General features: G+C 47.1%; 3 protein-coding genes across 3 annotated transcripts; all 3 read right to left on the bottom strand.

The window, feature by feature from the left end:
* Positions 1-1,530: 1,530 nt before the first annotated feature.
* Positions 1,531-3,838, bottom strand: LOC122389988 (neo-calmodulin-like). The gene is made up of 5 exons (XM_043382547.1): positions 3,411-3,838; positions 2,867-3,123; positions 2,602-2,692; positions 2,232-2,288; positions 1,531-1,954 (listed from the first exon to the last, which is right to left on the bottom strand). The coding sequence occupies exons 1-5, from the start codon at positions 3,451-3,453 to the stop codon at positions 1,920-1,922; spliced, it is 483 nt and encodes a 160-aa protein (XP_043238482.1). The 5' UTR covers positions 3,454-3,838; the 3' UTR covers positions 1,531-1,919.
* A 6,756-nt stretch (positions 3,839-10,594) lies between these two features.
* Positions 10,595-19,847, bottom strand: LOC122389992 (40S ribosomal protein S23). Its single transcript, XM_043382551.1, has 4 exons — positions 19,456-19,847; positions 12,039-12,198; positions 11,399-11,583; positions 10,595-10,700 (listed from the first exon to the last, which is right to left on the bottom strand). The coding sequence occupies exons 1-4, from the start codon at positions 19,457-19,459 to the stop codon at positions 10,618-10,620; spliced, it is 432 nt and encodes a 143-aa protein (XP_043238486.1). The 5' UTR covers positions 19,460-19,847; the 3' UTR covers positions 10,595-10,617.
* Positions 19,848-23,161: 3,314 nt separating this feature from the next.
* On the bottom strand, positions 23,162-23,924 carry LOC122389990 (cuticle protein 7-like). Its single transcript, XM_043382549.1, has one exon. The coding sequence runs from the start codon at positions 23,902-23,904 to the stop codon at positions 23,275-23,277; it is 630 nt and encodes a 209-aa protein (XP_043238484.1). The 5' UTR covers positions 23,905-23,924; the 3' UTR covers positions 23,162-23,274.
* Between the last annotated feature and the right edge of the window lie 1,572 nt (positions 23,925-25,496).

Here is a 25,496-nt window from a genome sequence, read left to right as displayed (position 1 = left end):
ACCATAAGTTTCATCTCCCTGCGAACACTCTTCTGGCACTGAGGACGTTGGGAGGTTGCGACATTTTAGGACCGTGCAGAGGTTCACTTATAAAGGCATAGGTCAGTGACCTAACCTGACCCGAAAATTCGGTTTGAGTCACAAGATCTGGCTTGAATCAAAGGTCAGGTGTACCAGGTATCAGCTCTCTATCGCCAGCGTGTTCCGAGCAATCACGAAAAAAAAAATTGGGGGAGGCACTCGCCCCTCGGCAGGGTTAATCAACTTCTGCCAGATGGGTATGACGATCTGCGCGTAGCTGTGAAAGCGATGAAGATGATGATGCGAGACATAATGTAAAGAAAACTCGTCGTCTTGTTTGCCCAAACTGCGAGGAGCGCTGCGCTGTACCACGGAAACGCCGGGCGCCGCCCACTCTGCCCAGCCGCGAGCGTTGCGGCACAGCATGCCTGCAGGCGTATACACTAGCGACATCTATGGAGTGGGTTGTAAGCTATTGCGTTACGCGAAGCTCCTATCCCGTGAAGGACTCTGGTTCTTTATTGAATTTTTTAGACAATAAAAATTGATGGCTCACCGCTATATTCAAAAGGGTCTAAAGGGTGCAGTTTGGTTTGTTTCACTGAAGCTTTGTAAGTTAGGTAGGACTTCAGAAACGAGTTCGGGGTTTTGTTCGGTTGTTTCTTTGAAAAATAAATATAAAGCGGACGTATATAGGTAACTGTGCCGATATTCATAGTAAATATATCATTCTTTCAATGTTGCACAGTATAGTCACTAGTCAGTGATATCAGTAATTTTTAATTATATCGCCTATCAAATAGATCAGATCGCCATGACGGGAATTGTTAACAACACAGTCATCCGTTTACCATATTTGGTCATCTTCCTCGGACAGTCATCCCAGTGATTATCAGAAAGTCCCCCAAGGCAATGTCCACAGCATGGCGTCAGCAGCGAAATGACCAAATGCTAACCTGGCCGGCGGTCCATGACCAGCGACCTCTTTTATTAACATTATTATTGAAGTATTTGCAAAAGATGCGACAGAGGGAGCCGGCAAGCTAAAGGGAATCATGATTAGATTTAGCGTTCCACGTCTGGTTTTGCTAGGAGCGGATCTGCTAACTGTAATAGCACGAGCGGGACCCGCTACTTGAAACGCTTAGGCCCGTTGTTTATAAATTGCCGAATGCGTTTTAATCTACAGCGTGCTTACTTGTAATGTGACGATGGATTATATCGTTTTACGTCCCGCAATAGCCATCAACTGCATGTACGCGACACACAAGTAAAACGTCCTTTACACAACATTGACGGTTGCCTTCTCCCGTGCCGACGAGCAACTACGAAGGTTGCTTAGATCAGTCATTCCTATTGCAATGTTTTCGGTTCTAAGCGGCTAGCGGACAAGTTTCTCGTATCTCGCTCTAGAAAAATAACGCGAATCCCTACCATCCAATTAGTCTTATCGTCAAAAGCACTGCATTTACGTCTTTCTTACGCATTTTGCGCCATCAAACGAACGTGTTTTGCTGTCACCGTGCATTGTATAAGTAACAAGTGCGGCGGTCACAAGCGTGCCATAAACATAGACAGATGCAGGGCTCGGGGACCGTGGCGGGTGCGCCGTCTCCGGGCCGGCTCCAGGGCGGCGCCTACCGCCCCCGGTCCCCAGCGGAGGGGCGTCCGGCGCCGCTCAAGGCGAGCACCACCGGCCGGCGGGCTCGCCCTCTAGCGGGCGGCCGGAGCCACGCGGTACCGACAGGACAGCGGAGCTCTCTCTCACTCTCACTCTCTCAGACAGCGGCGCGGGTCGGCGGTCGTGGGGGCGGTCCGCCGTTTGCGGCCATACCCGGGACGGATCGGACTGGACCAGCCAGCCGACAGCTCGATAACGTGCGAGAGTCAGCCCGGCCTCACTCGTCGTCCGCAAACACACACTGCACAAACTCTGTGAAAACACACAACAGAGACACAGTTAGGCTTCAAATCCAGGCCTTGGAACTATGTCACACTCAGATGTGCACGAGCTATTCGAATTATTTGAATTAAGCGAAAAGTTATGTTTTCACTGTTTACATAGGAAACACCATTCGCTTGAATTGAAGGTACCACATCAATACAAAGTTGGAACTACAGCCGCCCGCCACTCAAAAGCTGATGCCAAAACCTTGTCGATACACAAATGACAGTCAGAAACAGCGTCCTCTTATTATCCTTTGACTCACCGGAGTAGGAGATGCGACTGTCTCCATCCTGATCGATCTCAGCAACAATGTCCTCAACTGAAATACACAAGATAGCTGTTGTGATGTGACATGTTATCGACGCCGGCATTACGACTGAAACTGTTGTCGCAAAGAGATAAAAAGTTTTGAAGTTAGTTTTACCATAGTTGTCGCCAATCTTGACGGTATGTATATTGTATAAACACAATTTTTGGATTGGATCTTCCGGTACAACTTGCCGAAGCTGAAAAGTTACACCCAAAGTCGAATGATACAAAAACTAGCTAAAAGGGAAGGTTGCTCAATGCTCATGATGCTCAGATTGTCCAGATAAAAAGTGAACGGCGAACTCCTATAATTAAATACTCACTGTCCTCGAGGGGGATGTTCTTTCCGAGGCTCCTCATGACGTTCCAGATGTCCTTGGGGCTGATGGTGCCAAAGTTCCGACGGTCGAAGATCTGGAATCATAGTGAATGTCGCTGATAACGCATAGGGAACAGGCCGCGACACCACATAAAGACCCAGCAGACAGTGATGATAACAGTGTGAAACTAGAAACTGCTGAGAGTACACACGTTAAGCAAACGTTAATTAGGTTCTACGCTTCCGTTTGACAAAACCCGCCGTCTTACCTGGAAGGTCTGCCTGAGGTTGGCCTGCCTCTCGTGGTCAGCCTTGGCCAGCTCCTCCCTGCGGGACGTGCGGAAAGCCTCGACAAAGTCCTCAAAGGTGATGATGCCGTCACCATCCACGTCCGTCTTGGCCATGACCTCGTCCATCTCGGTGTCGGTGATGTGGAGGTCGATGCTGCGCAGGACGTTGGTCAGGTGGACCGGGGAGATGTGGCCATCCTCGTCAGTGTCCAGCAGGTCAAACTGACGGCGCAGCGCTGAAAACAAACAAGGTAGGTTCATTTACGGGGATTGCAATGAATAGACGGGTGTATAGCCGTAGGATTAGATTGTATGACGATGCCAGACATAACATGGCCATAACCCGAATTTCGGCATTGCGGTGTCCAAACGGTGTTCGTCTTGAAATTACGTAATGTAATGGAACCAAAGGGAGCAAACGAAATTTACAAACCAAAGCAGCTTTAAATAATAAACACAGCACGAAACCACGAAAGGGTTAATCTGCATGAGTACGCTCAAGACAAAGTTCCCCAGTACTTACAGGCGACCTGATCCACGGGCAGACTGGCGATGCTGGGAGACATGATTGTGATGTACGAGTTGTTTCTGGTGCGTCTGTGCAGACCTGCTGCTTGGGCGCCGAGTTTGTGCGGTGAGCGGCAGACGGGACGAGGGAGACCAGCTGCCCTGACGGTGTCGACTGCGAGGAACGACGCCACGGCGCCGCTCTTATACCGACACTTACGTCACAGGTGTGATCCCAGAGGTGACCAGTCACTGGGGAGTGGACTCTGGACCCAGCCAGCCCTCCAGCACCTACACTCGCAACTAATTGCCCTCGTGCACGGACGGATAGTCACGAACATTGTGCCGGAGACTTGGTTTTGGCGTAGGTCTGAGACGTAGCGTGAGTTTTCGTTTCGGAGAACGGTGACAAACAGTATGGCACGGAGGCCCTTGGGTGCAGACTCCTGGAAGCAGTGAGCCGCGTACATTTAAATAAAACTGTACACGGTGATAACAATGAAGTGCGGGTAACGAGAGAGGCTTGGACAAAGGCGACTGCTCAGTTTACTGGTGTGGTCACTGGGCAGGTCGCATGGGTCGTGCTGACTACAAACTCTTAATTATCAGCCGCTCTTCACAGATCTACTGATGCCTTTTTGCGGCAAACTCTTGAAGTTTGGCCCTACAAAAGTTTGAGAAATCATGTCCAGCTAGTTGCCACGGAGAAGGGATTGACGATGTTGACTTAGAGCATCCCTACTGCATTCGTCACCGGTGTCCGGGAGACATAGCTATTCAGCTGTGGCGCCCTTGCATGCCCTCTAAGATAGCCCCGGCGTCCTTGGGTGCTCCATGTGACAAGTCTCGGCGGAGGGTTGGGTGGGAGCGAGGCAATAACAATTAGCCTGATGGCCCGACCACAACACATTTGCAAAGTTTGAAGGACAGAAAGCTTAACCCGCGCCCTGCTGGAGGGGGGTGTTCGGGGGGTGTTTGAACACCCCCCTTGTGGTTTTTCACGAATATCTCAAAAACGGCGGCGCGGAGCGCCGCCGTTTTTGGTACACCTTATCATACATCAATTGTGCACATGTTGTGAAAATTTCAGACCAAGGTCATTCAAGGTCAGGTCACCAGGTCACTTGAAGTGACCTCACCTCATAAAAAGTTTCAATGTCTGTCATAGCTACACCGAGTGACCGATCGCTTTGAAACTTTCAGCGATTGCTAAGAGCAATAGCATGTACAAAATGTATATCTCAGAATTTTGATATCGATGACCTAAGGTCAGGTCAATTTTGCGACCTCCCCATTATAAGTCAATGGGAGAAAATTGAAATGCGCCTCTTTTGGACAAAAGACATTATAAACACTCCCAAACACTGAATTACAAGTGGTTTAGACACACTGAACATGAAAATGGTGTCCGTGACCCCTATTTATGCCCTGAGGTCATCTTAGGTCACGAATGGTATCTAACAGTTTTTCGCAAATAACTTTTGATAGAGGCATGCTAGAGCGATGAAAACGCCTTAGATGTGTTCAGCTCGACGATACGGATCGACTGATATGCAACATGACCCTTTCCGGTCAGGTCATGACCTTGACCTGAGGTCAAATTTTCAAGTTGACCTTTCAAGGTCAAATTATAGTTCATTCGATGCGTCTTGACGAGAGGAACACGATGCCGGTAAAAGTAAGCTCGTACAAGGCTTGGGTCAAAAGTTATTGCAGAAAAACTGTTTCCGAAAAAATCGGCTATTTTTGCAGTTTTTGCCCCCTGCAGGCAAAACCGTTGACGTTAGGTCAAATCTGAGGGAATTACTCAGAAAGGTCGTTGATAGGGCTATCGAATGCGCTTTTTCGCGGCGCTGTAGCTCTACTGGTTCCCGAGTTATGCGTTGGCTTCTTGGAAATTGTCGACATTCGACCTGGAAATCGGCGAAATTTTGCCTTCAATGACCTCTGGTGACCTGACCTTTGACCTGACCAAAAAATTGACCGAAGTGATTTCGTCATTATTTTTGACGCTCTTTCGAACGCCGCCTTCCGCGTATCGCTACGTGGCCCAGGAGCCGAGTTAGAAGGGGGGGGGTGTTCAAACCCCCCCCCCAGCAGGGCGTGGAAATCCAGGACCCCCAGCCGGGCGCGGGTTAACCCGCGCACCGACTGGGGGGGGGCGGATATCCGCCCCCCCCCCCCTGAGGTTTTTTCGCAAATAGCGGGAAAACCGCGGCGCGTAGTGCCGCGAAATTTGGTATCACCATTCTATCATCAATTTTACACATGGTGTGCAAGTTTGAACCTCTTAACTTTTAAGGTCGTCACCAGGTCACTTTGAATGACCCAACCTCAAGTCACTTTTTTTGCAACTTTGTCACCGTGTCAGAGCTACAGTAGATGTCGGAGGCCTTTGAAAGTCGCAGAATGTTGTTAGGTCATTAGTAGCTACAATTTGCTTATCTCGGAATTTTGATATCGATGACCTAAGGTCAGGTCAATTTCTCGACCTCCCCATTATAAGTCAATGGGGGAAAATCAGCTCCCTGTTTTACCACTAAAACAGGTCGGAATGGCCCCATATACCATACATGACTTCATATACGATCAACCTTCACTACCTTGAGGTCTGTTTTGCTGTTGGGCTGCTGTAAGGTCATGTGACGTCATCAAAGGTCACCAAAGTTTTTTTGCCAATAACTCCGTACAGGAACAAGATACAGCCGCGCGGATGGTCTCATTGTGTTCAGCTTGTCAAGGCGCATCGAATGATATGCATGATGACCTCAAGGTCACGTGACCTGAGGTCAACCTTTGACCTTGACCTTTCGAGGTCAACATATATACCTATCATTCGATGCGGATTGACGGGAGGATCACGATGATGCCCTTAAATTGTTCATGTCTTGACTAATTCGAAAGCTATTCGAGAAAAACTATCCATATCTAGCACCGCCATTTTGACTTTTTTACCCCTGTGACGTCATCTTTGACCTGACCTGAAAATGACCTTTGTAAAAATTGTAGACCTTGTCCGTGCGTACCCCATGCCGTTTACCGCTTGTCGCTATCTTGCTTCGTTCTCAACTCTCAGGGAGGGGGCGGTTATCCGCCCCCCTCCCCCCGTCGGTTCTAAGTTGGCGCAGACCCCCGTCGGTGCGCGGGTTAATTAATAACCCTCGCCCCGTTGGAGGGTCATTTTGGACCCCCTGTGGTTTTTCCTGAATAGCAAGAAAACGGCGGCGCGCAGCGCCGCCAAATTTTCAGTACCTTCCCGGGCATCAATTTGACACCTTCACACCAAATTTCAAGTCTTAGGTCACCTTAGGTCAGGAGTTATTGAGGTCAAACTGAGGTCATGTTCGAGCAAAAATGAGCAAAAAACATGCAATCTTGAAACGCTCACCAAATCTACAGTTATCAAGCAATTTCAAAGTTCTTTATATGGTCTGGTAGACAAAAAAGCGGCGCTACAAAACTGCTATCTCGGATTTTCAAAATTTTGGGTTTTTGACCCTCAAAATTCAAAAAATTGATTTTTTTAGAAAAACTAAAAAAATCAAACATTCCGAATTTCGAAAAAACCGGAATATATGTGATAGCCCCTGTGCTCTTCTATATACATACCAAATTTCAGATCGATATCTCGTTTTTTGGCCAAGTTATAGCGAAAAAACTTCAAAAATGATGACGTCAAATTTTTGAACTCAATTTTTAGCGCTTCTAGACCACGTACGGCAAAACAAAGACCACCATTGAACTCCCCGTGACGAGCTGCATCGATTCGATACCCATTTTATGCAAAAATATCAACTTTGAAATTTGACCTAATTTGACCTGACCTTGACCAAAACGTGACCTAAGCTGGCCCCAAAGGCTGCCTGACCCACATAATCGCATTTGTCATGTTAAATAGACCATAAAACATGTATCACACGACACTTTCATATTGTGACCCCCCAGTGACCTGACCTCTGTGACCTGACCTGGTATCAGTGACCTCAAAAAGCAAAATATGTGTTTGAAGAACATTTCCCCATCGATGATTTTCAATGAAATGCATTTTACTCGATTTTACAACGCATTTCTTGAAATGCCTGTAAACGGTGAAAATTGGACCTTTGACCTGACCTGTGACGTCATCGGTTTGACCTAGGTCAATAAAATTGGGTCACAAGGTAGTTCCCTGATAGGGCTATCCAACACCGTTTGCCGCTTGTCGCTAGGTTGCGTGGTTCCCGAGATCTTAGGGGGGGGGGACCAAAATGCCCCCCCCCCCCAACGGGGCGCGTTGCTCGGCAGAGCCCAACGGGGCGCGGGTTAAGATACCCTGAATGTCTCTTGTTAAGTTCATGACGAGCTTAGAAGTTAGAAGCATCTCACCCTATTGTCATTATGAGCAATATCTGCTCACTGCTGTAAAAGCATGCCCAACGGCACATAAAGCGCATCAGATACATCCTTCACAAGAAAGTCTTGCTTCATACGTGATGCTTAAATGGAGGATGTGAAGGCTTCATTAGGTTCAGTATTTTTTTTTTAGTAAGATGTGTACCTACACATAATCTGCATTCGTCAGACTAGGTATGTGTACATAATCAGACGAACACAAATTAACCTGTGCACATAATCGTGTATTTATAGTCACCGTGCACATAATGAGCGGGAAAAGGTGCAGCTTCCAGATGCTGGGTCAAATAAATTTGAAAAAGAATTGGCAACTTTGTCCAATCAACACATAATTTCGAAGGGTTGATGCCAGAAAAAGCTTCAGAGCCTTTTCAGTGAATTTAAGTTAGCTGGAAATAACGTGGAATATTCAACCCTCCCGGCCGATGGCGTCTAAGCCACAGTCCAGGCTTTTTTCGCAAACGATTCATACGAATTAAATGTTTTGTCACACGCCAGTGACATTTCGAGGTCAGGTCAGGTCATTGACCTATAAGGTCACTTATGTACCAGGGAATATCACGCACCAAGACGAAACTCTCCCAAATCCTCACATTCGTAGCATCTCGGATTTTCCTAAGGGTCCCCTAAGATCGGATCGGCCACGGACCTCAGCAGTTGATAGGCTAATTCAAGCATGAAAACTTAGCGCGTGAAATGGTAAGACACACGAATTCGTGATTCATTCACACATGAATTTGTTAGTGATGCGCTTTTTCGCAAGGTCCGATTCCGATGCTTAGGTTTTGCATTTTAAGCCTTACTGACGTCACATGCGAAAAAATGCTCCCGTCCATTTCGTCAATAATATTCGTGAATAACTCCCCATCACGTTAAGAAAACGAGTCAGTGAAGGCATTAATGAACTCAGGCTGAGCCAGCAGATAGAATGATTTACATGACCTCCTCGACCCGCAACCTGACCTGATCGGCTTAGACCTGGCCTTGACCTAAAGGTAACACCTCGTCGATCCTTCCAGACAAAAATAAATCATTCAACGCGCCGGCCAGATGAAGAGTTTATGGCAAATCCCTAGAGTGCCTACGGCTTTCATTCCGCCTCCGACAGTGCCGTCCTCCCGACATCAGCGACACCTATTCCGGCCAGACCGCCAGCTCCCGTCGCTCTACCAAAATCCCTTCAGTCGTGGCCGAGATTTCATCTGTTCCCGTTCGTAACTATCGTCTCATGCAGTGGCGGCGGAAGCAGGGGGGCAAGGGGGGCAGCTGCACCCTAAAGCTATGGAAAGGGGCGCCTCGAAAATCTGTAGAGGAGGCAGGAAGTTAAGAGGTGCGGCGGCCATAAAGCTGAGCAGTGCGACACCGCAACTGATAAAGGCACTTGTGACACGAAGAGGGTGGCAATGACGTAGGAAAAGTATCTTTTGATATGCTGAAGAGTGGAGGGCATCCTTATCTGAAACAAAGGCAGATGCTGCCGACCCTGTCGAATATAATCTTGCCAGGCGATAAAGGCTAGGAGGGCGCAGCCACTCGAGAAGCGCGCCATGCGGAAGAGGGGCGCCTGCATGCGAAAGAGGGGCGCGCCGCGCCTGTGTGTGGGACGAAAAAGAAACATGTATGGAGACGTCTTTGAAGGCGATAGCCTCCGAACGCCAACACGAACATATGAGGGCTTATAGCGTTGCAGGCTTCGTGCGACAAAAAGGGGCGCCTGATGGCCGATATGCGAGAGGAAATTAGTTTGTGTAACATTTATCGGGGGCGGTTTGCCGTTTACAACATATGAATGTTAACGGAGGTCCGAGATTGGGGCCTGTAAAATTGCACTGTCCGTATGGGCGGTTACACCCCTAGTGCTAGGGCGTATTTTGCGTTTTTTTACTGGGGAGATGATTATGACCAGGAATAGCATTCTGCAAACTTCTATATGGGCGCCTGTATAGGGGCGAAACTGATTTTCCAGTGCAGAGACGGCCATCGGCATTGTGGGGCGGCATTCATTCCACTGGGGCGTCTGCCAGTGTTGAAGGGCGGTATTCATTTCAATGGGGCGCCCGTTGGTGTTGATGGGCGACATGTATCACCTGGGGCGTCTATCGGAGATTGGGGCGGCATTAATTTCACTGAACCGTGGAACTCTTTTCGATATGCCTTATTCGGAGAATCTTATGATATGGTGATGAGGTTGTTCTAAACGAACATTATGAAGGTTACATTTACGCTATGGAATGTACCTAACTATTTCTCGTTACATAAAAACTGTAATTCTGAACGTATTAACAGGTACAACACATTGTCAAACGTCTCTTCACTGTTTGTGTTACTACAACCGTGTATATGGTAAGGGGCGCCCAGCGGGAAGGGGCGCTTCAATATCGTTTGCACCCCTATCCTAGAATACCTTCCGCCGCCACTGGTCTCATGGGTGGATCAACGTCGCTTTCGGTGCACTGTGATAAGTCAACGCCCGGAGCTCTCTCCCAGTGTCCCCAGTTCACCAAGGTACTACAGTATAACTGATGATGCGATGACGATCTGCCAAATGCCCTCTACATCAGTCAACGACATGTCTGCGAATGTGCGGCTGCGCTGCCTTATTTGTGTCACCGTTTGTTTACCCCTAGCAGCCAACGAGTGCTTGCGAGCCCCAACTGTGATCACCACTGTACTACCGTTCCACTTCTGTAACACTAACTATCCTCCAATCTAGATCTCTGGCTCGCAATCGTAAAATCGGTCAGCACCCACCCCAGACCAGCCCAGCCTCCGTTTTCCCGACTGAAGTCACCACAGAAAACAAAAGTGTCGACGACCTCACATGTATTGGTTTACGACCTGGGACGCTCCTTCTTCTCCTTGTACAGGGCGAGCAGGGACACGTTGGCAACCTTCACGATCTTGAAACGCACACCTGAGGAAGGAATACAGCCCGTCAGAACACACAGAACAGAGCATCAGCAGAAAAAAGGCAAAACGCGGGTCAATGTCAAAATTTTCTGAACAAAACAAGTTGTGCCAAATGGTAAATTAGAAGGAACTGGTTCAAGGACCAGCTTTCGCTTCGCATTTCTTCGTCAAGCAAATCTTCGTCTGCGCATTTGTTAGTCGTCCTAGCCTAACGCAACCTAACTTGAGCTTTGCATCGCATTTCTTCGTCAGTCTTAACAAACACAACGTAACCTAACCTGCCTAACCTAACCGAAGATGAAGAAATACGATGCGAAGCAACGTGCTTACTAGGATTTGTGCAGCGAAGAAATGCATGACGAATGACTGTTCGAATTTCACTAGGGAGCACGCACCGGCGCTTTTGTTCATTTCAAAATCAGAACCTTTATATGATGCAACAATTGTAAAAAACAACATGGATTAGCCTGACGGACCAAACCGAAACAACGTGCGAAAAATGCATGGCAGGTGGCGCATATAGACCAGGTGCCATCGGTCTGACCAGGGAGAGGTCGTTCATACGCCACTATCAGTACCACCAAAAAAGGAGCTTCGTTCGATCGAAACAGCATCCAGACCACGACTTCAACCATCCGAGCGTTGGCGTCACCACTCGAGCCGTCACCACCCGACCATCCTAACGTCTTCGTTGTCACTCACCGGGAATATCTCCGACGGCGTGACCTTTCCGACCGAAGCCGGCCACCAGCACCTCGTCGTTCTCCTCCACGTAGTTGAGGCAGCCGTCACGCGGCACGAACGCCGTGATCTTCTTGCCGTTCTTGATCAGCTGCACACGCACGCACTTGCGGATGGCCGAGTTCGGCTGCTTAGCCTCCACACCGCTGCGGAGGAGGGGAAATCGTCATTGGGAGAATGTGAGACGAGATAACGCTGATGACAAATCCGACGATATTCAAAAGCAAACATTTTAGATCAGTCGTCTCATGCTGTTTATGTTGAAATTACACATGGTACATTTTCACATTGAGAAATATGCTTTACAGAAGCTGGCATGAGGTTGTGGCAGTCAATGGAGCCTACAGCTGTTGTAGAATGAATGCTGACCATTCAAATGGCTACACATGGTTCACAATTAAGATGAATTGAAAACGTTATCTACAACAGACAAAACTTTCCTATAGTTTCAGCATTCAGAGCCCACTGCACCCCTGGATGGCCGGATGGGGACAAGACTAGGGGGCAGGCAGCACCACGAATCAACCTCAGGTCCTCCCAGCCGTTAGCTGCTGTCCAGCCATGTAACTGCATCACTAGAACAGATCAAATGTCAACTTACACTTTCTCTAGGACGATTCCCTTGGCGTGAGAGGCGCCTCCGAAGGGGTTGGCCTTCCAGCGCGTTCCCAGGTTGGCCTTCTTGTAGTCATTGTCGGCCCACCGGTTCTCACGGCGGTTCTTGACGTGCTTGCGAGCAGTGCGCAGACCACGGGGCTTACCTGAACAGTACAAAGTCACAATGTCACAAATGGCAGCCTACCTAAATTCTGACAAAAATCAAAGTTCTTGTCATAAAATTCACTCTCCTCAAGATTGTCAGTTTTTTTTTTCACAAAAACACAACTATATGAGTTGGAAACACTTCTGCCGTGCAAAGACAAAAACCATTATGTCCGGTCAGAGGCCATTACCTCAGGTCAGAGGTCACCCGAACATAATGGGTTTTGCCTTTATACGGCAGTCTTCAGGAAAACATTGCACTTCTTGAGCACTGGAGAAGTTGATCTGTGATGTCTGAGGGAACCTAACACTTCATCTGCACAACAATGATCAAAGAGTAGTATTTTACGCTGCAGAGCATCTAATTTTTGTAGATGCTCAAGAAAATGGGCTCACAGTAGGATCATAAGGGTCATCATAAGGGTCATGCATCAGATCATGAGCTGCGAACATAAAGCCTAGTAAATGTAACATTATCAATGACGCCTTTAGAATTGAACTGAAATTTTGGCTGGACACAAACACATTTTCCATCAGGGAGTCTGCAAACATAAGAATGAAATAAACTTGAGGTTTGCCATAAAATTTTGGCATTTTTGCCAGTAAATATAGCACTGGCAAGTGGCAGATGATCCCCGCAAAACCTGAAACCAACCAAGTTTGTATTTTCTTTTTAAATGAAACAAAACTTTTAATAGAAGTTTGTTTTCAACTGCACAGGAGTCAATATGGAATGAAAGGCTGAGAAATTTTAGAAAACAATAAAATTTCCTGGGGTAAATGTAGGTAGGATTTTAAATGACCTTTTCCTCGATAATTAATTGGAAATTCAATAAAAAGTAAATATTATATTGTTTGGCAAATTTTCGAACAACAGTTCATTCTCAAGCCACATGAAACAATATTGTTTCATGTGGCTTGAGAATGAACTGTTGTGTGAACTGAATGAACATGAAACAATATTGTTTCATGTGGCTTGAGAATGAACTGTTGTTCGAAAATTTGCCAAACAATATAATATTTACTTTTTATTGAATTTCCAATTAATTATCGAGGAAAAGGTCATTTAAAATCCTACCTACATATATCAAGATGTTCCTCGCTAGAGCACTGCATACTATTTTTTCCTGGGGTAAGCCCCCACAGGGTCAAAGGCCATCCTTTTGGATCCGCTAGCGAGTTCATGGCCTGGTTTTGTGTGGCACAGGTGTTCCCAGTCCCCCCCCCCCCCCCCAGCCCATTTGCATAACTTTCATTTTTTCACTATTCAATGCTCTAGTGAAAAGCATGGTCTTGAAAAATAGCCTACTCATGTTCTGGTACTGAAATGATTGCAAAATGAGGCCAAAAGGTATTACTGATATACCTATTTCTACTTGGGTTGTCTTCCTAGACGAAGCATGCCAAAATACATCATTTTGGCCTCATGTTATGATCAGTTCACCAGAGATGAACACAAGGTCATTTTTCAACGCCAAAATATTGATCATAGTGCTCAAACAAGCCATAGCTCAAGCTCACCTCCAGCAGCTCTAGTGAAAATACTAATTTGGTCATTTTTCACAAGTCATTTTTTTCCTTATGAATTCTACTAAGTCCTAAAATGGTTTTGTAAAATATGTAGGTACCAAACCCCCACCATTAAAGTGACACTCCCACCTTCAAAAAAGTTAATGAATTGGCATGAAAGTGATGTTGCGCTGGGTTCTGAAAGAGTGAAAATGAATATCTACCAAATTTCATCAAAAAATATTCATCAGTTTTCAAGACATTAGACTTTTACTTTTGTTTACTTTTTGGGATCTCCTCTGTTCCTAGAGACTTTATTTGAAAGTGCGGCATTTGTTGCACGCAAAGCAGCACATCAGTAGGCGGAACTATGGTCAAGCGTACCCATTTTCGGGAACGCATTTTCGTTCCCATGTTTGGGAACGATAAACCCAAATATGGGAACGCCATGTAGGCATTATTTAAAACAAGAAAAAGAACCGTTAAATGACGTCCAAAAAATATAAAACGATCGTGAACCGCCTGATATTTGTCTCAATATTGTTGGGAAAGAGTTTGATATTGTAAGACCCATCGTAGTTTCAAATCATTCCCCTATTTCTAAAGCAGTCCATCATCCGGGCCGCGAGCCCAAATTTGGGAACGCTCTCGTACACTGGCGCTGCAAGCGTTCCTTATTATGGGAACGGCGTACCCAAAATTGGGAACGATTTCATCGACGCCTTTCAGGGGCTCTTTTCATTAACAAGCATCACGTCCAACGCCGCAAATTATTGTTAACGCAACAATCATCAGATGACCTTTCCGGCAAGACCGTCGCATGTTTCGCCCGGTCTTCTGCGCTTTTATTCCCGTCGATCTCGCAGCGGGCACGCCCCCCTCTGCAGGATTACGTAATTCACGACGCTCAGCGATGTTCAACAAGGTCTTCCATACCTATATCCACCGTCCGCGCCGAGGGTGGAGACATGTCAAGCACCTGTCTGTTTATCACCGATAGTTGACAAGCACAGGAAGTATCCAAAAATGGGAACGCTGAATATGTTTTACTGTATGCCTGGCCTATTCAAATACATTAGCAAGAGGGGTGTGGTAATAAGTTGGTGTAAGCAAATTGACCACGGTCAAAAATGCATTACCAGAATGCACTAAAGCCAACATTTTGGGATGGTCTCGTTCCTAAGTCGGCTAAGAGCTTCGTTCCAGAAAATAAATTTATCGTTGGCATACAGTAAAATACATACCAAACTCGGCCGGTGATAAATTTTCAAGACCTCAGTCCTTACTGATTTTTGAACTCGGCCTTCGGCCTCGTTCAAAAATCCAGTAAGGACCTCGGTCTTGAAAATTTATTTACACCAGCCTCGTTCAGTATTATATAACACCCTCAAAACACCTAGTCCCAATGAAAATCTAGTTTTTTCCTTTCTTGATTAGTGTAAGTGGCAAAAGGTCTGGTAGGATGGGCACGAGGAACGATCGAAATCAGCATAACAATTATAAATAAGCCACACAGAGCGACCTATATAAGAGAAATTCCCCCAAAACGATCACGCTTAGAAACACGGAAGACAAAAACCACGCTCATGACGCTCCTTATAAAACAACTCTAAACAGCTAGAATCCAAATAAAATATGTCTTTCCGGGATGATAAAATACAGCTGAATAATTTTAAACCACTGAAACTGAGTTTACAACAGTAGTTCGGTAAAATCACTGACGTTCCATTCGGTCGTGCGCCCCGACACCAAATGTCAACAATATTATCCCGGGACTGTCCGCGTGTTCGCTTGCATATGTCAGCATCTGGTGTCGCTAGTATGAAACTTCATAACCAGACGAAAATTATTATACTTGACCTCAAAATGTAAAAAATGTAGTATGTATAAAATGTATAAAATGTAGTATAACCCATGTTTTCACCATTCCGTCATTTCAAAAAAATCATTAAAAATATCATTCGACGGTCAATTTCCTTGTTCAACGGTCAGATTAAAGATAATTTTATAGAGACTTAGTAGATACTTAAATTAGCGTGCACTTTTTTGAGACGTGATGCACTAATGAGTTTTAGTGGGCGAACGGCCGAAAAATTACCTTCCGTTCTCATAAATGGGAACGCCCGTTCCCATATTTGGGAACTCCGTTCCCAAAAATGGGAACGTTCTTATATTTGGGTACTCATGACCATAGTTCCACCTACTGACATACCACCGCGTGCTACCAAACGTTTTAGTAAAATATTTAAAAATTGTTACATCTCCGCTGATGTCACAAATTCTAAGGGGGCATCCAAATGCATTAGCCACTGAGAATCCAAAAACTGCAAGTTTGAAATTCCATATCTCCAAATTAAAGCATTTTTCGGTGTTGTGAGTGCCCAAACCGGTATTTTCAGGCCATGGCCACCAATTTGGCTATCTCAACTCAAAACTAATGTTAAGGTGGGATGGTCACTTTAAGCCTATGGGATGCTCTGATGTCGCATCATGTTCTCGAAACATTCACGATGTTTTGTTTCCCTATAGGTTCCCAACTGACATGTGATCATCCATGAAATTACCCTTAAGTCCTCAGCCTTCTTGCGTTTAGTGTGAAATCCGCTTATCCAGATTCCAGACGCTCAGTGGAAGGAAAATAGGGACCTAAAAGCCGTAAACAGCGACTGAAATCGGTAAACAAGAGATTGAGATGCGACGCTACCAGGGGGGTTCGCTCCCGTGCCTTCAGCATTACGAAAAATGGCAACAGCCCGTGAGCAGCATCAGCGCCCACGCACATGTTCAAGGAAAACAACGTGTAATTAGCTGCTGACGACGGCCCTTTCCACCAATCAGCGCTCGGTAACTCGAGCGCTGATTGGCTGGTAGCAAACGCGTCATATGTGGGTCTCTTTTTTTGCTATCAGTGAACGCGTTATTTAATACACAGTGGCCTATGGAGAATGGCACGCGGAATTGAAGGTCAGTGTTTTATTGCTTCGTACATGCGAATGGGAGTATTTGAGTGGCATTTGACACCATTTTCGAAATCTACAGTGAATTTCTGATCGACTCATGTATATATTTTTATGAATTTGACAGTATTAGTGCTACATAGTCGGTGTTTTATGTTGGTGTTATTTCTCTCGACCTTTGTCTTGGACTTTAATCATATCTTTTCTCGAAAGTGCTTGCCATAACCAGGTCTAAACTGTATCTGTATAAAGGGAATATGTGTTGAATATGAGGGGAAAGTAGTAATGACCATTCTGCCTATCAAACTGCCAGAAGGTGTGCTTGTAAGGTGATTGAAACTGCAGTACGGGTTGCAGAAGTGGGTTTGACATTAGCATTGTTGTTGTAACCCCACTTGCTCTAATAAAATGGCAACATGGGGTTATGTACACACTATTGCACAGCCTGGTATCAAGCTGGTTGATATGTGGAGGATAATGAAAGCATAAAAGAATAGGAGCGTTGCGTCTTGTGACTTATGTCAAGTCATTTTAAATCAAATGATTGTGATTGTAACTTTTACTTCAATTATTATTGCAAGTTTTGACCTTTTTAATCATCAATTTTTATGTGTACCAATTTCATATGCCTGTGTAATGTCTGTGCGGCTTTGTGCAGTGTGCGTGTCTTGAAACAAACCAATTTATTTTGTACCTTTTTGTACTTCAACAAATGTATGTCAAAGGACAAAAATGTCATGTCTATTATCATTGACACTACTACAGCTAACTTTGCCTTATTCCTATCTTTCAGAGGCATTCAATTCAATCTGCTTTCCAGTGCAGTACCAAGGAGGCTGCAACTGAAACTCGCACAAAGGCAATCAAGTGTCACTTCATCAGCCTACAGTAACAGCCCATCTGTAATCAAGATATGGATGAAGGGGCATAGAAGAACAACCAGTTCAAACATGAAAAGATTGTATTTTGTTTTGGACTATTTCTTAGCATAACAGAACAGTACACTTGCTGCTTGTTATGTTTGCCCTGTGTGCAGTTTTGAATAATTTTAACCATGAGATGCTTTTGTCAACTATTCTCTTTACATAAGCTTCCTTTGTCATGCATGTGTAATTTTGAGTTTACATGCATAATGTAGGCACATTTCCCCTGGCTTCATAGAAGTTAAAACTACTTGCAAGCTTTGGTTATGGACATTGGTGCTATATATGATGCTTCAAATGTGTCCAGTAGTTGATGAAGGGAGAAGAGGAGTAGGACAGCTGATAGCTATTACCAAAAGTATGTGCTTGTCTGCACTTCGGGCTGTTTTACTTCCTTGAGTTAAAAAACCCTCATCTTTTGTTTCTTTCCTGTGTGCCCATTGTTTCCATGGTGCTATACATAAACGTCAAGTTTGAAGTTGGTATCCAAGTGAGCAAAATGTGTATTATTTCAGTCCGTCTTGAATCATTCGTCTTGAATTATATCCCTAACTGACATCCTGTTATTTGTCCTGCAATGTCTGTGCCTGTGTCCGCCCTTACCTCCGGCTCCAGCCTCCAACCAGCCCTGCTGAGCTCTGTCACCGGCGCGGTGTGTCGCAACGTGCTGTTTCTCCACTCCAGCCGACAGCTGCTAGGAATCGTCCTGTGCCATGCGCCATGCGACACAGCAATTGTAAGCTGCAGGTCACATTCGGACTGATTGGCTCCGCGTATGTGCATCCGACCGGGAGCTAGTCGATATCAGGGACGTGGGTCGGACTGTTGTGGCGGCGTGCACTGTGCTGGTTGAAGTTGTATTTCTGTTAGTGAAAAGCATTAATACATAACCGTGGGCGCAGCCCAATGTTATTATGGATTTCAGAGGGAGTGGCCAGTCAGGAGGGCCCCATGTGGGTATTGGATCCAGTGTCCAGTGGGATTGGCTAAGATTTCCGGCGATTGATAAACGCTTCTATGATAGTAAACCCGTAAACCTATTGAGTTATGAGGGGAGGTCACGTGACGGACCTGACCTTACTAAACTCTTGTGAAAACACGACACATACGAACGGTAAGAAACCGACAACTCTTCTTTCTGCCAAGTGTCATCTTTCTGTGAAGGATTTCTTGGCACTGAGTGTTCAGAAATTGCGTTGTTTTTGGACTGTGCAAAGGCTCACGAGCGACCACATAGGTCAACAACCTGACCTACCTTAAATATGCGACTTGTACCATAAGATCCAGCTTGATCAAAAGATAGGACATGTCAAATTTCATCCCTTTATCTCGAAAGAATTTTGAGCTATCGTAAAAACCGCCAGTGTGGCACCATATCGCCTCCGCGCGCGGTCGGAAGGTAAAAGTTCGCCGGCTCTAACTAAACAAATAGTCGTCGTATCGCAAATTCATTGACGGCGTTCGAAGCGTCGTTCAATTTACTTTCGAAACATATCCTAACATTACCATTTAACTGCCTAGCGCAATCACCAACAAGCAAAAGTTCCGCGCATCCCTCCTCATACAGTGTTAGCGGCGGCCGGCCGCCGGCCGCTGACCCACATTCGCGTCATCAGGGAATGCCGCAACTAATTTATTGTTTCCAACTTTTTTCCCGGAGCGTTCTACCTGGTTTATATAGCCTTGGACGCTACTGCTGTCCTGTCTCAACCAGCAACTCATTTTATATACTCATAACATGCTTCCAGACCTTTCGACCGACCATATTTCCACCACTCAAGCCGTATAATAGTAAAAACTCATTAAAAATCATTATGTTGTTGTTGAAGAGTTAGGGCGCATTAAAAATCATTAAAATATCACTCACCCATATTTGCAGCGGATGGTGCCGGAATCCGAAAGATCCGCCGGCGCTGCCAAAAATATCAATATAAAGACTTGGTTTTCATCGTTTTCATCATCATCAGGATGCTAATATTGATTTGATAAAAAGCGTTGTGTCTTTTTCTTTAAAAAATGGAAACACAAAAATAAGTTCCATAAACCTTTTATCACGATTGCATTGAAAGAAATAATTCGCCAAAATAATTCTTACCAGACCAAAACCGCCTAGCAAGGACCAAAGTCGCCTAGCTTGAAGCCCAAATGGGGGCCAAAGTTATGACGGTGTAATGAAAAACACTGTTATTCATTACGCTAATCACGTCCCGTTACGTCGTATCCTTCCTTAAGATACTAAAATCCTTCTACATGCCGCAACCCTGTTCCGGGCTAGAGCTGGATAGGCAGCTTTATCCCATGCGCCATGCGGGCCGGGCTGCTCCCTTGGAGCGCACAGCAGCTCCCGACTCTGAGGGAGCCACCCGTATAGCCGGGTGCAGGCCCAGGGAGTTCTTGGGGGGGGGGGGGTTCGTGGCCTGTCCTAACGGACGGGCTCAGGCCTCAGCCCCGGCGACTCCTTAGGGTGCCCGCCCAGCCCAGACCAATGTCTTCCCCTAATTCCTATCATCCTTTCGGCCCTGAAATGGTCCCATTGTACCGAAAGGGACTAACCCAACAAAACAAATTACGCTAAGGTTATATTTACTGCAAGTACCTACAGTAGCGGCGGAACACCCTCAATTAAGGGAAGGGGAGGGCACTGCCGACTTTTGGTCCCATTCTTTCCATGCAACGTCCAGGGCTAATGTTAAAATGCCAAAAGCAAAGGGGGTGCGGTGCCCCGGTGCCCTCCCCGATCCTCCGCCTATGAGTACCTACCTATAAGTACCCTCGAGTTGATCAATTTTACATCTAACCTGAAAATTTCATAACCCTGACCCAAATGACCTTTGACAGTTGACTTGTAACCTATTTCTCGAGACCATGTTTGGCCGGAATCGTGATACGACGTATGCAGAGGCGGATCCAGCTCAAGAGTTTTTTTTTTGGGGGGGGGGGGCAAACCATAAAATTTATCGATTCTTTCCATGCATCGTCCATAAGCGTAATGTTAAAACTATGCCGTTTGGGGGGGGCAAATGCCCATTTTGCCCCCCCCCCCCTGGATCCGCCACTGGACGTATGTCAGCTCACATTATCCGCGCGTTTCAATTTTTGTGATTGTAAACGTTCTCATCATATGAAATGATGTTGGCTCCATGCATTATGGTGGGTGTCGAGGTCACGTGAAGGTCAGGTCAAGGTCACTGACCTTTGATCAGGGGTGTAATTTTCCTAAAATGATTGTGGGTGCCCAGCTGTAGGGGCGCCAGGCCGCTTTGGGGCGCAATGGATATTCTTTATGTGGAAGCCTAAACTAACACCGAATTTGATAACAATACATTGCTAGCCAAAGGGCGCTTCAAGTGACATGTCTGGCTAAGCAAATACACGGTTAAAAGTGTTAAGTGACCGGAAGGGCGTCAAAAAAAAAAATGTAGAGGGGCGCCATCCAGTTAACACCGAACAGTCAGTTAGCGCTAAGTTTTTGGGTCCGAAGGGAAGGGACGCCAGAAGGTTACGAGGCCACCGGGATTCCCAGTAGGGCGCCAGGTGATTAAAACTGCTATATGATCCAGGGGCGCAGAGAGATCAGAAGGGCGCGGTACATTCAGTAATGCTAAGTTGGTGGGGACGAAGGGGCGCCAGACGGTTATCGAGGGCGCCGTGAGACCATGAAAAGGGCGCCATTCTCCTAGAAGGGGATTGATTGAAAACGCTATGTGGTACAGGGGCGCTGAGAGGCCAGAAGGGCGTCGAACAGTCAGTAGTGCTTAGTTGGTGGAGGCATAGGGGCGCCAGACGGTTACGAGGGCGCCGTGAAACCATGAAAAGGCGCCATTCTCCTAGAAGGGTGCCAAGTGATTGAAAACGCCATGTGGTCCAGGGGCGCTGAGAGGCCAGAAGGGCGTCGAACAGTCAGTAGTGCTAAGTTGGTGGAGACATAGGGGCGCCAGACGGTTACGAGGGCGCCGTGAAACCATAAAAAGGGCGCCATCCTCCCAGAAGGGCGCCGAGTGATTGAAAACGCCATGTGGTCCAGGGGCGCTGAGAGGCCAGAAGGGCGCCGAACAGTCCAGGGATGCACGGTGGACAGAGACATAAGGGCGCGAGACGGTCAGGAGGGCGGCGTTAGACCATGAGAATGGCGCAGTGCTGTCAAAAGGGCGCCATTCTCCCAGAAGGGCGCCGAGAGATAAAACGCTATGCTATCCAGAAACGCGAGACGGTCAGGAGGACGCCGTTAGAGCATGCGAAGGGCGCCGTGCTCTCGAAAGGACGCTTGCAGCCTTGTAAAAGACTTGTGGGTGCATTTTCATCATTGTGGGGGCATATTTCAGGATTGTGGGTGCATCTGCCCCCACAAAGAGATATAAAATTACACCCCTGCCTTTGATGACCTTGGTTCACTTTTTTGAGTTTTACATGTTTGATGTTTCTATAGGTAGTTTTTGGAGCTGATTTCGATTTTAGCGATTAGCATCGATTTGAAAATTTACGAAGTAGTTTTAGTGCCTTCGTATTTCGTAACATGTTACGACGCTGTCAGTGGATGTTGACACCTAGCCGGCAGGACGCCTACTATGTAATTGACCTATACCTGACAGTGCATGAAGATATCAATCTGTGATCAAACCTAGCATGAAATTCGTGATCAACACCCCGAAAAAAACAACAACTTCACTTTACGAAGTTCTAGCAGGTCCCGATTTTCCCGACTTTTGGGTCATTGACCTGACCTGGAAGGTCACCAATGACCTAGGACCTTAAAATTGGGTATCGTCGGCTTCTTCTCGTCAGCGAAGCACGCTCGTTTTTTCCGCGAAGCTCTAAGCTCGATCAGGGGCCGAACGGCACTGGGTCTAACCGACCCCTCCCCCCCCCCACACACACACGTTAGAGGCGCTGGAAAAAGCCACACCCAGGCGAGGGTTAAAATTCACTTGTTATAAATTCACTTGTTATAGCAGAGTTCTTGAACCCTCATGATCTTAGAGGTCTGAGCTAATGCAGTCGACAGGAAGTGCCATAGGTACGTACATACCTAAGACTGTAAAGTCATTTCAGTTACATATACGCCAATGCTTATTGGTCAAGGCGTTAGATACATCTCCGTTCTTAATAAGACTTATGAGGCAGTCGCCAACCGGCTGAAGCAGGAGTCAAATACGGGAGCTTGATCGGATGCAGGGCACGCGGCACGGTCAATTTAAGGTCTTAAAGGTATAAGCGACCGGTCTGGTAACTGCTTGGAGATAAATAAAACTGCTACAAAGGGACTCAGTGCCCGATTCGCAATGGGTTGCTTTTGGTAGGGACCGTTCACAAGGGGACTAGTTGAATGGACCTTGGGATGGTTCCGGTGGCCGATTGGCGGTCAGGACACGGCTCGGTCTCTATAGCGGTTAGATTACGAGTAGACGGGACCGTTATGCTCCAGACATGACTGACTAGTAAGGTGATGGACCCCGCTAAATTTACGAATCCAGTCTGAGTGCATCTTTGCTGTCATTGTTTTTCATGTCCACGTTTTATTTGTGCGAACATTTCAAATGATCATCTCCAAATCTTCTAAAATATTGCACAATGGATAATCATCTCCAACACACTGTTTATTGAAAGCACTCACCGGGACAAAACAAAACTCATCACAGCATCCCTCGACCACCGCCGGGCCCTTCCGCTCAGCACCCCGCACTTTCCTCTACTTCGCCGGCGGCGCCGCCTGAGCGAACGTGACCTCGGGCGCCTTGTTGGTCTTGTAGATGGGCGGCGCGTTGTATGTCGGAGCCTTGTAGGTCACCGGCGCCTTGGCCACCGGCTTATATCCCACAGACGGACCCGACTTGTAGCCGGCGTGGACGGGCACGTTGTACTCGCTCGGCTCCGGGTAGCGCGCCTCGCCCTCGTAGGACACCTCGGCGTTGAAGCCGCCGAAGTCATCCACTGTGTACTTGACGGTCTGGATGCGGCCGTCGGGCAGCGCCACCTTGTAGAAGCCGGTGGTCTGCTTGCCGTCGCTGTTCTCGTTGGCCGAATACTGGGCGCCGGAGTCGTAGTTGTTGACGGCGTAGTCGAACGCGTACGGCGACGGCTGGTACTGGTACTCGGGCTGGATACCACCCACACCCACCGGAGTCTTGAAGCCGCCCGGGGAGACTCTGTAGCCAGCACGAGGGTCGGCCGGGGCGGCGGGGCGGCCGGCGCCGGCCGGCAGCCGCACCGGCGCCGCCTGGTAGGTTCGGCCGGCGGCGGGAGGAGCGCCGGCTGACGCCGAGGCAGTCTGGTCGGCGGCGGCCACCGCCAGCAGACACACAGCGACCAGGGCCCTCATGGCTGGAGGTGGGGTGCGGACGGCCGGGACGGTAGCGGTGCAACGGTGAGTGATACCGGCCCGCTGACCGGGGCCGGTTTTATACCACCAGCGGATCAGGTCGGGTTGGGTGCGGGACAGCCGGCCCAGTCACCAGCTGATCAACAGGAACTGGTTGTGACGGTGAAGGTTTGTTTAACGACTGTTGAAACTGAGCAGGAAGTAACCGTCATAATAGTTCATTGACCGACGCATATGTCTGCAGATCAAAGTTAACGTTTCGACTGCTGACGCTAATGAGCCGATGTTTGGAACGACTGATAGCTTTACGTGCTACACGGGTTCAAAAGTAGTTTTTTAATGCTAAAATGAATTCTAAATTATAAGCCACCTACGAAAAATGTTCAACGAAGTTGTGGCTTTTGAACCGTCAGCTAATGCATTAAGGGTCAAGGACCTCGACGACACTACCCTAATGTGACCTAATGTGACCTTGGCCTGATCATAATTGTAGGAGAAACTTCTTATCACATGTACGCAGTGCACGTTTCTAATCACAAGAAAATGGAATACACTACCTACACATATCACGGGCAGTGGTCAAGCCAGCTTCAGCCCAAGTTAGGGATACCTGGGATCGACTTGAAGCCTGGTCATCACAGAGCCTATGTGATAGAGAATCCTGGCCGAAAAAATTGGCGGAGCTCTCGACCATTTGACCTGGAGAGGCTAAAAAGGTCACAATTCTCAAATTCGTAAAAGAAACTGTGATCCACAGAATTGTGGAAAAGCGCTGAAAATAACAGGACTCACCCCACCTCAAGCTATCCAGTGTTCGGTCAATTAGATATTTAAAAGGTCAGGCGATGACCGAAGGCTATGTAGGGGTTATGTGAAAAACACAGGCCTATAAAATCAGAAAAGGCATTAGGTGGGGTCAAAAACACGTCATCCGATGGTCGCTAGATTTTCCCAGCAGACCGCTAATGAATATATGATCTCGGTTGACGTCGGCAGCGTGCAATGTCCGAAAAACGACGCCATTTAGTTCTAGCTCAGCTGGAAGGGCCATGACCTTCCGTGCACTGGAAAAATCTTTCTGTCAAAATCGGGACCCGTGATAGACATTTGTTAGCCTCTCAAGGAAGGACGGCCAGGAGTGCCACCGAATGTTTCCCGTAACGTTCTTCTCTATAACAAGACCTCTTTCATGTGTAAACTTCAAGGCGGTCCACGCAGGTTTGCCGAGTCTACGCGGGATGAATCTTGGTTGATTGCTGAATATAGAGTATACACTGTCTTGACTCCTCAAAATGCAAAAGCGTGACTGAAGAAAACATCCACAGTAACAAGCTGAGACAGGTAACGAGTGTTGAAGGATGCAAAACAATGCCGCACGTGTTCTTTTCTCGAAACACAACCGATGTTGCCCGCCTTCGTTTCTCGAGCTCGGGCCGCACTGGGAGATAGGCTGTCGGATGTACTCCGCTGTGCGGCGGCACAGTCTACCTAGCGCGTAAGCCGCGGTGGGCGACGGCCGCCCGACAAACTGGTGGGCAGGCGGCACTCCGCTGAGAAATCGTATCTGCTCAGTAGCGGCGGAACACCTTCCA

This window comes from Amphibalanus amphitrite, unplaced genomic scaffold (assembly GCF_019059575.1).
Source record: "Amphibalanus amphitrite isolate SeventyFive unplaced genomic scaffold, NRLGWU_Aamphi_draft 000378F_arrow, whole genome shotgun sequence".
NCBI lineage: Eukaryota > Metazoa > Arthropoda > Thecostraca > Balanomorpha > Balanidae > Amphibalanus > Amphibalanus amphitrite.
Note: the sequence above shows the minus strand (reverse complement) of the source record. Positions and strands in the feature narration are given on the sequence as shown.

Excerpts from the sequence above, each read along its gene's own strand:
- LOC122389988 (XM_043382547.1), bottom strand. The coding sequence starts at position 3,453 with ATGTCTCCCAGCATCGCCAGTCTGCCCGTGGATCAGGTCGCCT. Across the intron at positions 3,124-3,410 it reads GCCCGTGGATCAGGTCGCCT|CGCTGCGCCGTCAGTTTGAC; the intron begins GTAAGTACTGGG and ends GTTTGTTTTCAG. Across the intron at positions 2,289-2,601 it reads GAACATCCCCCTCGAGGACA|TTGAGGACATTGTTGCTGAG; the intron begins GTGAGTATTTAA and ends TGTGTATTTCAG.
- LOC122389992 (XM_043382551.1), bottom strand. Across the intron at positions 11,584-12,038 it reads GGAATCGTCCTAGAGAAAGT|CGGTGTGGAGGCTAAGCAGC; the intron begins GTAAGTTGACAT and ends CCTCCTCCGCAG. Across the intron at positions 10,701-11,398 it reads CGCCGTCGGAGATATTCCCG|GTGTGCGTTTCAAGATCGTG; the intron begins GTGAGTGACAAC and ends TTCCTTCCTCAG.
- LOC122389990 (XM_043382549.1), bottom strand. The coding sequence starts at position 23,904 with ATGAGGGCCCTGGTCGCTGTGTGTCTGCTGGCGGTGGCCGCCGCCGAC.